Below are 14,715 nucleotides of genomic sequence, written 5' to 3' on the forward strand. Positions count from 1 at the left end.
ATAAATATATGTCTGCATGTGTCTTTATAATAGAATGATTTATATTCCTTTGGATATATATACTCAGTAATGGGATTGTTGGGCCAATTGTACTTCTGTCTTTAGGTCTTCAAGGATTTGCCACACTGTCTTCCACAATGGTTGAATTAATTTATACTCCCACCAACAGTGTATAAGTGTTTCTTCTTCTCCACAACCTCACCAGCATCTGTTATTTTTTGGCTTTTTAGTAATAGCCATTCTGACTGGTGTGAAATGGTATCTCACTGTTGTTTTAACTTACATTCCTCTGATGATCAGTATTGTTGAGCTTTTTTTCCATAGGCATGTAGGCCACATGTATTTCTTCTTTTGAAAAGTGTCTCTTCACGTCCTTTGCCCACTTTTAAATGTTTTTTCTTTCTTGTAATTTTAAGTTCCTTATAGATGTCAGATATTAGAACTTTGTAGGATGCATAGTTTGCAAATATTTTCTCCCATTCTTTAGGTTGCCTGTTTACACTGTTGTTTCTTTTGATGTGCAGAAGCTCTTTAGTTTAATTAGACCTCAATTGTCAATTTTTGCTTCTATTGCAATTGCTCTTGTCTTCGTCAAAAAATTTTTGTCAGGGCATATGTCCTGAATGGTATTGCTTATGTTGTCTGTTTTAGTTTTGGATTTTACGTTTAAGTCTTTAATGCATCTCAAATTAATTCTTGTGCATGGTGTAAGGAAGGGGTCCAGTTTCAATATTCTGCATATGGGTAGCCAGTTACTCTAGAAGCATTTACTGAATAGGGAATTCTTTCGTCATTACTTTTTTTTGGTCAGGTTTGTCTAAGATCAGACAGTTGTAGGCGTGTAGTCTTATTTCTGGATTCCCTATTCTGTTCCATTGGTCTATGTGTCTGTTTTTGTATATCATACTCTTTTGGTTTCTGTAGCCCTGTAGTGTCGTTTGAAGTTAGGTAGCATGATGCCTCCAGCTTTGCTCTTTAGCATTGAATTTATAAATTGTTTTGGGGACTATTGCCATTTTATTTTATTTTATTTTTTCAGTTTCTAAAAGCAGAGAAAGTATGGCCATTTAAAAGATATTAATTTTTCCTTTCCATGAGCATGGAATGTTTTTCTGTTTGTTTGTGTCATCTCTGATTTCTTTGAGCAGTGGCTTGTAGTTCTCCTGTGGAGATCTTTCACCTCCCTAGTTAGCTGTATTCCTAGGTATTTTATTCTTTTTGTGGCAATTGTGAATGGGCTTTCATTTTTGATTTAGCTCTCGGTTTGACTGTTGTTGTATAGAAATGCATGGAATGCTAACAATTCCTGCACATTGATTTTGTATCCTGAGACTTTGCTGAAGTTATGAGCTTAAGAAGCTTTTGGTTGAGACTGTGGGATTTTCTAGATATAGGATCATGTAATCTGCAAATAGGGATAGTTTGACTTCCTCTCTTCCTATTTGGGTGCACTTTATTTTTTTCTCTTGCCTGATTGCCCTGGCCAGGACTTCCAATACTATGTTGAATAGGTGTGGTGAAGAGAGGGAATTGTTATTTTGTGCCTGTTTTCAAGTGGAATGCCTCCAGCTTTTGCTCATTCAGTATGATCTTGACTGTGGGTTTGTTGCATATGTCTCTGGAATAAGATATCTTATGGGGGTAATGAAAATATCATAAAATTGGATTATGGCAATCGTTAAATAATTTGGTAAATTTACTAAAAATTATTAAATTTTACACTTAAGTGGCTTAATTTCATGGTATGTAAATTATATCTCAATGCACGTTTTAAGAATCTATCATTCAGACCTCCATTTTTCAATCATCTAGCCAACAGGCAGAGTATACCATAACTATGAGGTTATGAACAACTAATTCCTCCAATTTTTAATTTTATCCATTATAGAATCATGGGGAAATCACTAACTTCTAAAATAATTCGTTCCAAAGAATCAATGCAAAAGAATTTATTTTAAGAAAGGCAAACTCAGGAGGCTGAGGCTGCAGTGAGTCGTGATCATGTCACTGTGCACCAACATGGGCACCAGAGTGAGACTCCGTCTCTAAAGACAACAACCAAAAAGGCCAGGTGTGGTGGCTCAGGCCTGTAATCCCGGCACTTTGGGCAGGTCATCTGAGGTCAGGAATTCGATATGAGCCTGGCCAACATGGTGAAACCCAGTCTCTACTAAAAATACAAAAAATAGCTGAGTGTGGTTGTAGGCACCTGTAATCCCAGCTACTTGGGAGGTTGAGGCAGGAGAATCACTTGAACCTGGGAGACAGAGGTTGCAGTGAGTTGAAATAGTGCCATTGCACTCCAGCCTGGGCCACAGAGTGAGACTGTATAAAAAAAAGTAAAAAAAAAAAAGGCAAAAATTTTAGAGTTTTATACCATAAAAAGGTATAAATATTTAGGTGTTCTGATCAGCAGGACATATTGGGGAAGAGTTGGTAAGCAGATGTAAAGTTACTGATTTGCAGAAGAGCGGATGCTGCTTGATTTAGTTGATCTATTGTAAATCAACTTTCTCACTTTGGTAGTTTCAATACTTTAAAAATATTTGTAAGCAGCTTTAATTTAAGCATGTGATAAAAGCTTTAGAGAGTTGCAAAACCATACCTGCTTAACATGAGTTTGTGTAGTGAGAATATAAATTTTCCTTGTTTAATTTTAAGCTTAAAACAGTAAAAAGGAAAAGTGTATTTGTTTTCTAAGAATCTGAGGCAAATTTAATTCCCAATGCGCACTTTCCTGTGGGGATCCAGTGACTGAGTTGTTAATTGAGTAACTCTCTCATAAAATGCAAAATGATGGGTTTGTTTCTTTTCTAGAACTTACTAAGAAAATGTACAGAAACATGCATATTTTAAAAATTTTATGCTTCAGAATAGTTTGGCATATTTAGTTACACTGATATAAGTTACTGTACATTAATATTTATGTATTTTATGGTTTGAAACAATGCCCAAGCTGAGCAGAGTCTTGAAGGTCCAACTATCAGGGGATCAAATTAGGGCCATTGAGATTAACTCAGAGCCAAAGATAAGTGAGGCTTGTCTGCATTTTATTTAAAGATCGTGTCCATAAATAATTTTCATAATCCAAAGTTAGTATAATACTGACAAAAGACAGAAGGTATTTCTATTTAATGACTAAAGTGATACCAAACTGTGGCAATAGCATAACACAGCTTATCTTTTCACATACCTGCCCACTTTGAAATTATGTTCTTCCTGATGAATTTTTTTGCTTGAACGATTTCAAAAGTTGCATGCCTAGTCAAACTTTCAATATTTTGTATTGTATGATCTTAAATTTGCATAGCTAAAATTCCATAAATTTTGAACAAATTGGAACATGTAAAGTAGTACTCTCTGATATCATCTCTCTACTCCTTTGCAGCCATGCTGGCTTCTAGTTCCTTGAGTACTGCATGCTTCTTCCTGACAAAGGACCTTCACATGTGCTCCTTCTGGGATGTTACCCACTCTCATCCCCGACTTCTTCACCTATGTAAATCCTACTCATGCTTAAGGTGCCATTCTCAGTATCAGGTCAAGTTTCTTTATCAGCGCTTCTCGTGAAAGTATATTATTTTAGAGTCCTTATTTTGGTTTTAAATTATATGCTCATAATTGAAGTGCGTTTTGATTAAGTTTTCTGAGGAGAGAGTCAAAGTCCCATTTTGTTTACCATGCTATCCTCAGTAGCTAGCATGGCTGCTGACACAGATGGTGCTTAAAAATAATTTGTTGAATGAATTAATTAAATAATGAACAAATATCCATAGTTGCTTCATTAAATTCTAATCAGCCATAGCAGCCCAGATAATAAAATGAATCATGGGTTTTATTTATTATTTATTTATTTATTATTTTTGAGATGGAGTTTCACTCTTGTCCCCATGCTGGAGTGCAATAGCGCAATCTTGACTCACTACAACCTCCACCTCCGAGGTTCAAGTGATTCTCCTGCCTTAGCCTCCTGAGTAGCTGGAATTATAGCCGTGCACCACCATGCCCAGCTAATTTTTGTATTTTTAGTAGAGACAGGGTTTCACCATGTTGGCCAGGCTGGCCTCAAACTCCTAACCTCAAGTGATCCACCTACCTGTGCCTCCCAAAGTGCTAGGATTATAAGCATAAGCCACTGCACATGGCCCATGGGTTTTAAAACAAAGGGAAGGACCCTTCAATACAATGATAGGTAATATTTATTGAGCCTTTTATACATGCACCAGTAACCCCTATTTTAAATGCTTTTTGTGCCTTATCTCATTTAATTCTCCCTCAAATCCTGTGAGATAGGCATCATAATTATTCTCACTTTACTGGTGGGGAAGTTGTGGTAGGTCTTGCTGTTAGCAAGAAGAAAGCTTGGATTCAATCTGGGCAGTCTGACTTCATTCACACTTTATGCTCTTAAATGTTATCTAGCCCAACCTCGCCATTTTATAGATGAGGAAATTAAGGCCCAGAAGGAAAGTATCTTGTTTAAATTCTTAAATAAATATCATGGCAAAGCTAGGAGTAGAACCCAGGCAATCTGGATTAATAATGTATAGATTTAACTAGTTTATTCAGCTACTGATAATAAATTAACTCTAATACTAAATGTTTAACATAATGATTCTTCTAATTTTATCTTTAACATGTTGTCTTTCTCCAAATGAAGATCAATGGCTTTTTGAACCACGAGTTTACTAATTTTCTTAGATGAACACCTAATAAAAGGAGAAATATTTGGGGAAGGGAGATGAAGTTATTTCTAAGGAATCAAAGTAAGAACTATTAGTTAAACACTTTACATCTAGTAAACAATTGTTAAGTATGACCTGACTGCTCACCTGGTGCCAAGGCTTTAATACTAGGTTTGTTGTTATTGTTGTTGGTGGTAATTAAAGGGTCTGGGATATAGAGAGATTAATGTAATTGGTCCCAAATCACATAGCTAGTAAGTGATGAATCTAAGCTTACTCTCAACTCTGATTACAAAATAAGGAGAAGAACAGAAGGTGAAATATTGGCTACTGGCATTTCGTAACATTGGTCCCTCCATAACAATGGACAGAGGTTCTTTTCTACTAAGGTACTTAAGGACAGCAAATCATTAGTTATTTTATATGTGATTATTTATCTTAAATTGGCCACTGCATGTTCTCACTCATAGACGGGTGTTGAACAATGAGTACACATGGACACAGGGAGGGGAGCACTACATACTGGGGTCTGTTGGGGGGAAATAGGGGAGGGACAGTGGGAGTTGGGGAGTTGGGGAGTTGGGGAGAGATAGCATGGGGAGAAATGCCAGATATAGGTGATGGGGAAGAAGGCAGCAAATCACACTGCCACGAGTGTATCTATGCAACAATCTTGCATGTTCTTCACATGTACCCCCAAACCTGAAATGCAATAAAAAAAAAAGAAAAAAAAATTGACCACTGTGTGTTTTTAAGCTATTAAATTATACCTGTCTGTTTTGTCTATGAGCTCCTAGAGGGAAACACATGTGCTTTATATTTCAATTTAATTTAAAACAATTCTTTGTTTTCCTAACATCTAGCACAATACCTGACACAGAGTCAACTAATTATTGAATAATGGCTATAAATAATAATATTTATCATATTTTTGACATGGTATAGTTAATATGGTTATGGTAGGAAATGAATTTTGAGTTACATACATGGGATTGTGATAAGACATAAAGGGTTTTGCCAGCTCTGGTGAAAGTCTTTGAAGATTATCAGTTGTGCAATATTGAGGAAGTTTACTGCACCTCTCTTTGTCCCAATTTTCTTATATGTAAAATACAAAAGATACATCCTTTGTAGGGTTGTTGTGAGAAATTATAATTCAGGTAAAGTAGCTAGGACATAGTAGACAATAAATAAATGAGTTATCATCTTGGGTCAGTAAAGAGGAGATAGACTAAGAGATTTCATTATGATGTAGGGAAGATGTTTCAGGGAATTCATGCCCCTAGTATAGCAGTTTTTATTTTGTGACTTCCCCAAAATTCTATGTAAAATTCTGAATATGTTTGTTTTTCTGGGGAGAAGACCCACTGATTTAATTTATTTCTTAAAGTGGTATGTGGCCTAAAAGTTTAATAACTATAGCGCCAATTACTTTTAAGTAGAAATATATATTAAAACAGTGCCATAATCACCCCTCCCCAAAATTAGGTCCATCAAAAGCTCAAATCCAAGACAGATCAAATGTCTTTAGACAAAGGATTTACCATTTTCCCTCTAAACTCTGGTATATTGCAAATTTTGCCAGGGAAGAACAAAAAAGGAAACCACAGGGAAAAGAATGGAACCACTCCCTTACCCCAACCCTACCACTAGTTTAGTGCAAGAAGAAACTTTATCTAAGCCATGTTCACCAGAATATACCTGTGAATCCTGCATAGAGTGAAGAATATGCATTTGGAATCTCTATCACATGTGAAACTTCTAGAAACTGGGAGAAATGAAGACTCAGAGCAATAAATAGGTCTGATCATAGGGGCTTTAACTGCTTTGCCCCTCATTCTCCATCCTTTCCCACCCCATTAGCCCTGAAATTCGAAACCTCCTTTACTTGTTATATTAATGAGTTGGGATTTGGTTTCAATGTCTGATGGTCCACGGTGAAGTGAAAAAGACAGTACAGTGCATATTAAACAAAGGAATGATTGTCTTTTGGTATTAAGTATTCTGTGATTTGACAATAAGTAGTTTTGTTTTTAAATACTCCCTACTGAGCACAATAAAAAGTTGGCTACTCTGAAGACTCTCCTTTCCATTTTTCTCATTAAAAAATTTCCAGGTCCTGCCTGGGTAACATAGTGAAACACTGTCTCTACAAAAAATACAAAAATTAGTCAGGTGTGGTGGTGCACACCTGTAGTCCCAGGTCCTTGGGAGGCTGAGATGGGAGGATCACTTGAGCTGGGAGGTGTAGGTTTCAGTGAGCCAATGTTGTGCCACTGCACTCTGCACTCTAGTCTAGGGAGCAGAGCGAGACACTGGCAAAAAAAAAAAAAAAAAAAAAAAAATTCCAGGTGTGAAATCCAAGTTCAAAAATCACTGAATTAGGGCAATATTGCAATAGTCCAGGTGAAATACCATGAAAGCTTGAATTAAGGCAGTGGCAGTGGTGATAGAAAGGGAGGAGAATTGAGAGTGACCAGTTGGATGTGAGGTTGGAAGAGGCATGAGTTGCTGGCTTGGATGGATGGCAGCATCATTCAATGAGCTAGGGCACATTCAGAGGGTAAAGAGCTAGAACAAACTCAGACTTGAATAAATGTCTGAGGATGTTGCAGAATGTCAAACTAAAGACAGCCAGCCTACAAATGAAAATGTAAGCCAGGAACATGGGGGAGATTTGTGGACATCTAGGTGGCAGCTGAAGTGGTAGAAGTGGATGAGATTATCTAGTGAGAAGAGAGACATTTCCTCATGCACGTTTTCCAATTTCTTTGAGTAGTGGTGTTCAAAACCAAGGAAGTGACTGTTGGCTCATGTTTTCCTCAACAACCTTGCTATGGTTAGCCAGAACTTCAGGCTCTGATGGGTGACTCAAATAGTTTGGGCAGTTGAAAACAAAGATCAATTTTTCTAGACATAACAAATATTTTGAAATACCAGGTACTGTAGGGACTCAGTTTGGAAAAGTCCTGAATAAAGGAAACAAGGTCCATGAGTGAGTGGTAAGTGACATGATGTAAGAACTGTAGGGAATTATGGAAAATCTGACATCTTTTGGGTACCAGGCAAATCAGCATTTATTACTTTCAATAAACAGCTTTAACATTTTGAGAGGACTGCATCTCTGCAGATTCCATCTGGATCACAAAACAAAGACACAATTTGTTTTAAGGTCTTTGAAGACTGGACACACTAGAAGATGATTCCTCAATTTGAGGGGCAAAAGAATCCCCTACACAAAACTCTAGCCCAGTGCTTCTCAAACTTCAACATGCACACAAAACACCTAGGGATCTTGTTAAAATTCAGATTCTCATTCAGCAATACTGGTGTAGGGCTTGGAATTTAGCATTCCTAACAAGTTCCCAGATGATGGTAATGCTGCTGGTCTGTTCAAAGTGTTACTCAAAGTATTATTAGAACCTTCTATGGCAATTTGACATTGATGAGTGGACTTGTCTCCAACAGGGTACCAACATTTTGCAATTCGTTTATTTCCCCTTATGTTATGTTTGTCTTGAAATGTAATTTTACATATTAAATCGAATACATTTGGGCTTTTATTTTGCATATCTTTTATTCCATTTAACTTTCTTAGAAATTCATTTTTATTGTGTTTTATAATAGTATTGGTCTGTGATGGATTGCAAAAATTATTGGTCCCTCGCCACAGATAGTTTGAGAAACACTGCTCTAGATGATAAAGAACGTTTTATTTGGGACACAGACGTAATTATAAATGGTTTGATTTCTATTACATATGATTCTAAAGCAGTATTTTAAACTTTTCTTTTTATTTATTTCATAAACAATAACAAAACTCAGCTAGGTAACATTATGACAGTTTCACCGTACATTCAGTCACAAATATTTGAAACCTTCGCAACAAGAACAACAAAACCAGAAGTGTTACAAGAATAATTTACAAGAAAATCTATAAAACAGCAAGAAGCTCACAAATGTTCATTTTCTTTTGCACAAGATCACTACACTCTTTCACAACATGTTTTGCGTTACAAAATTTTCAACAAAAGTGTATTTTTTTCTTTGTATTGTGGTTTCTAAAACCAGAAACTTTGAAGTAAATATCCTTTTATTAGCACCTAGTGGTGCAGAAAAAGGAAAACTCTCACATACAGACACTTCACAGCACTTTTCTAAGAAAAATATACACTTACAAAATATGTTACAAATTGGCACACTTAAAAATATACAAGATTTTGTAGGCGTCTTAAGAGTGATCCTTAAGCTTTATACTTCAATTGACTCTACAGGTTATTTATAAAGCTTAACTCTAAAAGAAAAAAAAGGCAAATAATTTCCTAACATTTTTAAGTTGCAGTGTCATATGTCAAACAGAAACTTAGGTTACATTCATAAAAAGGGCTTCTAACGCTTTTGTTTTAAATTTTCTTAAATGCTTAAGGGGCTTGGGGAAGAAGAAAAAAATGGGATTAATTGTTTTCTTTAGCACCATAAATCAGCAACTTAACTAAAGAGGTGCATTCAATTTTATGGAAACTAAGGACTAGTACATTCAAAACTCTGTAGGCAGCAAACTCCAGTCAGTGCTACAGGTATCCCAGTAGAGCATCTTAAGATTTCTACCCTCTTCACTGGGAGTGAAAAACAAAAGGCCTCTTCTAGTTTTCATTCTAAGCCTTTTTTTCTTTTGTGCTGTAAATAACCAGTCATCTCTCAAAGAGGCAGAATGTTTTCAGTATCTCTTTTCTTTTTTTTGAAATGGGATGTCATTCTGAGACTCAGAACCCCTGAGCTTGTTAGATGGACAGACATCCTTTCCGTCTTATGTGTATGAGTATTTCTTCAGTGTCTTTAGTATCAATTTACCCAGATACTGATTTTGAAAACCTCATTCACACCCTGAACTTTGTACTAAACCTCTATCTTTTACATTGTCCTTCTCCAATGTCTTACCTCTTAGTTACTTTCTGAAACCAAGAGTACATCTCAAGTATCATGTAGCTGCAATAGGAGATCTGCTTCACGACTGTAGCTAGTGTTTAATGCTGAGTAAAAAATGTGCCTTAAAGGGTAGCCTGAGTACTGTCATCAAAATAATCACATGCTGGTTGAGGACCCTCAAGCTGATGACAGTGTTTCCCAAGTTAAACAGCCCAACTAAAATTTTTTTCTCCCTTATTTGAGTCTTTGAGAAACCTTTACAAAATCCCTGGCCTACAATGTGTTGACAGGATTCCTGTGTGTTACTAAAAGTTTGATTTTGGTACTAAATCTTCCAAATATAACTACAGGCATAGTAAATTTTATGATTCGAAAACAAACCAACCTCACATTAGTTTTATTTTATAAAAAGAACATGTTTCTTTAGTGATGGGCAGTCATTAAAAAAAATCCCTAAATGAAAATGGGAACTCCTTAAATTAGATAATTTCTCAATAATAAAGGAGAAAACAAACATTTCTATTTCTAGCAATAGTTAGGACTAGCTAGTGCTCCATGCTCCTCTTCAGCATAGAAACTTAGCTCTCTTCAATTCTTGGAACTGTTCTGAGAGCATCTGTAAGCTGAAGACATGTTGGATCTACATCACACTGGTCCATCTTGTTAATAGCAAGCATGGCTAAAAGTCCTTGGATATGGTTTTTCTCCTTTAGGCAGTAAATACTATTAAAACCTAAACTAAAACAGAAACTCACTAGAACTGCAAAACCTCACATAACAGGACTTAGGATGCTTGCTAGGGTTGTTTATAGCTTTCGAAGCATCCTTTTGCCTCTCTCTTACAGACACATACTCTCCTTCCTTGCCCCCTCACACACGCAGATGCTTCCCAGCAAGGAAAAAATTCAGAGAAGGTGAAAGTTGTCACAAAAGCCCACCTAGCACCAAGGACTTCAGTGAGATGGCTGAAGAAGTGATGGTCAAAGTAATGCAGGAGGTTTGAAAACATTAGGAAAAGGTAAGGCCTTGACACATAGTTGCACAGAGTAATAAGAAGTCAGAAGGGAAAGCTGGGAGGAAGCAGCATATGTGAAGAAGCTGGTATAAGAGACCTTGGAGAGGCAGAGGGGATGGTCACTGGTTCAAGCCAGTTATCACAGCCCAAACATGACCCTCAAAGTCTCATTTCCCTGCTCCATATAGTATAGCACCTAACCAGGGCAGGAGATGAGACCTATTCTTACAGATGTTCAGGGAAAAGGAATTTCTAAGTTTCCTAGTCATGTGATACAATGTGTCCATGTGTGGATGAATGTGTGTTTAAGATTATATTTGAGGGATGAAATACCACCTATTGGGTACAATTTACACTATTTGGGCAATGGGTACACTAAAAGCCCAGATTTGACCACTAAGAAATATATCCATGTAACACAACTGCCCTTGTACCCTAATCCATACAAATAAAAAATTAAACAATTAGATTTGAAAATAGACAAAGCAATTAAAGGCAATTAAGAATGAGAAGGTTTCCCTCTGAACTTCCAAAGAAAGCAGCCTGACTAAGGTTGTTGAGCCCTGACAATTTTGGGCAGGTAGGATATAAGACCATAAAAGAAGAATTCTAAGAATTTTCTTAAAAATTCCCAGAATTTCTTGGTCCTAAGAAAAGATCAAGGTCTGAGATTAAGTAAGAAGAATAAGGGAGATTACTATTTCCAGGAAAGTAAAGATTAAATGGAACTCTGTTAGAGAGGCAATACTAGGAAACAGCTTCTCAGAGAGGCGAGGTTAGAAGGGAGTGGTAATCAGGAATTTCAGAGCAAGGATAATATATATTTCTGACTTGAGATATCAGTGATAGAGCAAAACACTATTTTTATACTCGACTAAGGCAGCTGGTTATGACAGGAAGAAAAAGAACTGTGAGAGCAGAGACAGGACCAACAAAATGCTAAATGATAAACATCTCAGAACACAATGTACTGAGAGGGATATTAAATGCAATTAAGAGAATAAACATCTTCTGCCTTGGCCTATTGCTCATTTCTCAAACTCTGTTTCTTGTTATGCTTCAGTACAAAGTGACTGGTTATGTGTCACCAATTTATATGTTAAAAACATATAATACACTGCAGGCCAATTAAAAAGGTGCTTTAAAATAACAATTCTCTTTGGAGAAAGGGATGAGCTATGCCCTAGAATTGGCCCTTAACGGGCTCCATAGAAGCAACGGAAAGAGTTTCCATTCCAAAGGACTTATGATAGCAAGTTCTCACAAGGAAATTGTTTCCAACAGTTTCAGGCTGTCATTCTACCCCACTCACACCCCATTCTCCAAAGCTGAACTGATACTGAAAAAAAAAACTGGGACAACTGCTCCCATATTTATTTTTATAAAAACACATTGCATTAATGGAATCTTTTCTTTATTTTTTCATTAATTGCCACCTTTTGATTACATAGACAGCACTCCACTCTTCTAAACCAGCAGGTGACTTTCAGGTCTAGAGTCCTGGGGATCACAATACAGGCAGAGTTGGTGATTCCAAGCCAAAACTCAGCTGCAAAACAGAAAAACAAAAACGAAAACAAAACAAATACCAGTTCCTAGGGACTGGCCATAGCATTTAGTACAGCTAGCTATCAGAGCAGAGAAATAGAAGAAGGTTTTCCAGTTTGACTATTTTCCCTTTTAGATAGTAGCTATAGGGCAGGAGAGATGTTTCATCTGGTGCCTTTCCACTAAGTAATTTTCCAGGGCTCACTGCACATAGAGCATCAAAGCCTAGGAATGGGCCTCAACAAGCCTCACAGAATGCTCCTCAGCCACTCATCCCCACAGACACAAGAGACTGACGCTAGGAACACACACGATCAAGAACACAGGCTTGTTCATTTTAAGATCCAGCTGTAAGGAGTAGAGCAGGCTGGTGAAAGGAATCATGGACCAGGAAGTGTATATGCTTATGTACATGGCAGGCTTCCTTCCATTTCTCTCTGACTACTTTCAAATGTTGCTTCTCTGTTTGTGAATACATTTAGGTGGCATTGACTAGGTAGGTTCATATTTTGCTTAAAATTTTCCTTTTGAAACACCTTCCCTTTTTTGTTAAATCCCCTTTTTCCCTTCCCACTTATTCTCCTCCCTCCCACCCCAGCCTATATATTCACAAGTTAGTAGGTTAGTAACAATATTAATAAGAATAGTAACAACGACAACAACTAACAATATTAATAATATTAATCCCCTATATCTGTATAGCACTTTATGATCTACAAAGCGCTTTCACATCCATTATCTCATCTGTGCCATAATACATCAATCATGATGCATAGGCCTTCAATTGTGCAAAAAAAAGAGATCAAGTGTTAGAAGTCAACTGGTGAATAAAAGGGAAGAAAAATTAGTAGTGAGGAATGTTAGAGATGTGAATGTTTTTTAAAAAGTATGGGGAGGACTAAATTAAAAATATGATTTAAAAATTTGTACTAAAAATTGAGATTTAAATTTAGTGTGTGGCATCAAATACTGGTTGTCCTCAGACTAAGTATATAAGGCCAAAATCAGTTGTTGCCACAAATTGTTCACCTTATCTAATAGTAAATGTACTTTACTCATAGGAAGAAAAATTTGGTTGAACTGGGATGCCTTAACATTTTCTTTAAATGACATTGGCATTGCAAGATTAAACACTGAAAGAACACTAAAGCCATGATATGAGTGCACTTTTGACAAAACTGGAATAAAACATTTAGGAAACTATTTAAATAAAAGCATTCTATATACTTCATTTATCATTAGTGTTGATTTTATAGCTATTTTTATAATTTATCCCAGACTATTATAAAATATATAAAACTGAGATATAAAGTATCAGCTATATAACTTTGCACTTTAAATAATTTTCAGCTACAGATTTTGCTTTTAAAAAACAAACTTTCAAAGCAGCTGTTTTGTCTCCTTGTAAAAGGTTCTGTAAATGCATATACTTGGGTCCCTGATGGACTTAGCTGTTGTGGCCTTCAGACTTTTCCAACATTTTAACCCTTAGACAATGGAACAAACAAATCTTTATTGTGCCTTGTTTAGCTGTTCATGTTTCCACACAGGACAGTAGAGTTTAAAACTTTAAAAGAATGTATGTGTGTGTGTGTATACATACATATATATATATACACACACACACACATATATATATATATATACATATACATATATATGTTTGGGTGTGTATATATCCATTTAAAAATTATTAATGAGCTTTAAACTATGGGTGAATCTGTGAGATGAGGTAAGAAAATTTGGCACATTTCAAACAGTATCCTCTACATTTTGGTAAATTGTGTAACACAACATATTTTTCCACCATGATCTACAGGTGCTATCCACATAAGTGGGGGTTGTTAATAGCAAGAATCACTGGAATGTTTCTAGTAAATTAACAGGGACAAGTTCCCCAAACACAACCAAATGTTGATATAGAAATAAAAATATATACAGTACAGTCACTTGTTTGTAGTTTGGCACAATGTTTTCCATTTTTTCCTTGTGAGTAAATAGTGCATAAACTACTTGTGCAACTGTATGACTTTTTAAGTCTTTTACATAGAACATGAGATTAAAGTTTGCTCCAAAGACGTATTCCCACAATGTAAAATTCTTTTCTTTAAGCACTTACATATTAACATACATACCACAAGGCATATTTTGAAAGAAATAAAACACAAACATCAAATGTCTTTCTGGAAAATGCGAGTCTCTTCTTCAAAGACAGGTAAAACCCAAAAGGTTGTTTCTGCTTTTAGGAGATTGTAGTTAGAATCCCTGCAGAAAAATCAAACAATTTATGCCATCTTAGTTAGTTTTAGTGTATGTCCCACAAAGGGATCATATAAGCTAAATTTGTTAACATCATAGATGCCATATGATGTAGAAAAGATACAAATAGCACGGGGCACTAGAAAGCCCTCCTGATTGCCACATGTCCAGATTTTGTTTTCCAACTAATGCTCTTTTTGTTTAAATGATCTTGGTTTTTTGTCTACATGATTTTAAAATTCTATTTTCCAAAATCTGTCTTACTGCAAAGACTTTCATTTC

The 14,715-nt window shown here is 36.0% G+C and overlaps 1 protein-coding gene across 1 annotated transcript in view; it reads right to left on the reverse strand.

The window, feature by feature from the left end:
- Nucleotides 1-8,462: 8,462 nt before the first annotated feature.
- The window catches only part of NEXMIF (neurite extension and migration factor), a 205,360-nt gene continuing 199,107 nt past the window's right edge, over nucleotides 8,463-14,715 (reverse strand). Inside the window, exon 4 of the mRNA XM_003936861.3 lies at nucleotides 8,463-14,439. Coding sequence (XP_003936910.1) covers nucleotides 14,346-14,439 — 94 coding nt within the window. The 3' untranslated portion in view covers nucleotides 8,463-14,345. The remainder of the gene's footprint in view (nucleotides 14,440-14,715) is intronic.

This window comes from Saimiri boliviensis, chromosome X, assembly GCF_048565385.1.
Source record: "Saimiri boliviensis isolate mSaiBol1 chromosome X, mSaiBol1.pri, whole genome shotgun sequence".
In the NCBI taxonomy this organism is placed as follows: Eukaryota; Metazoa; Chordata; class Mammalia; order Primates; family Cebidae; genus Saimiri; species Saimiri boliviensis.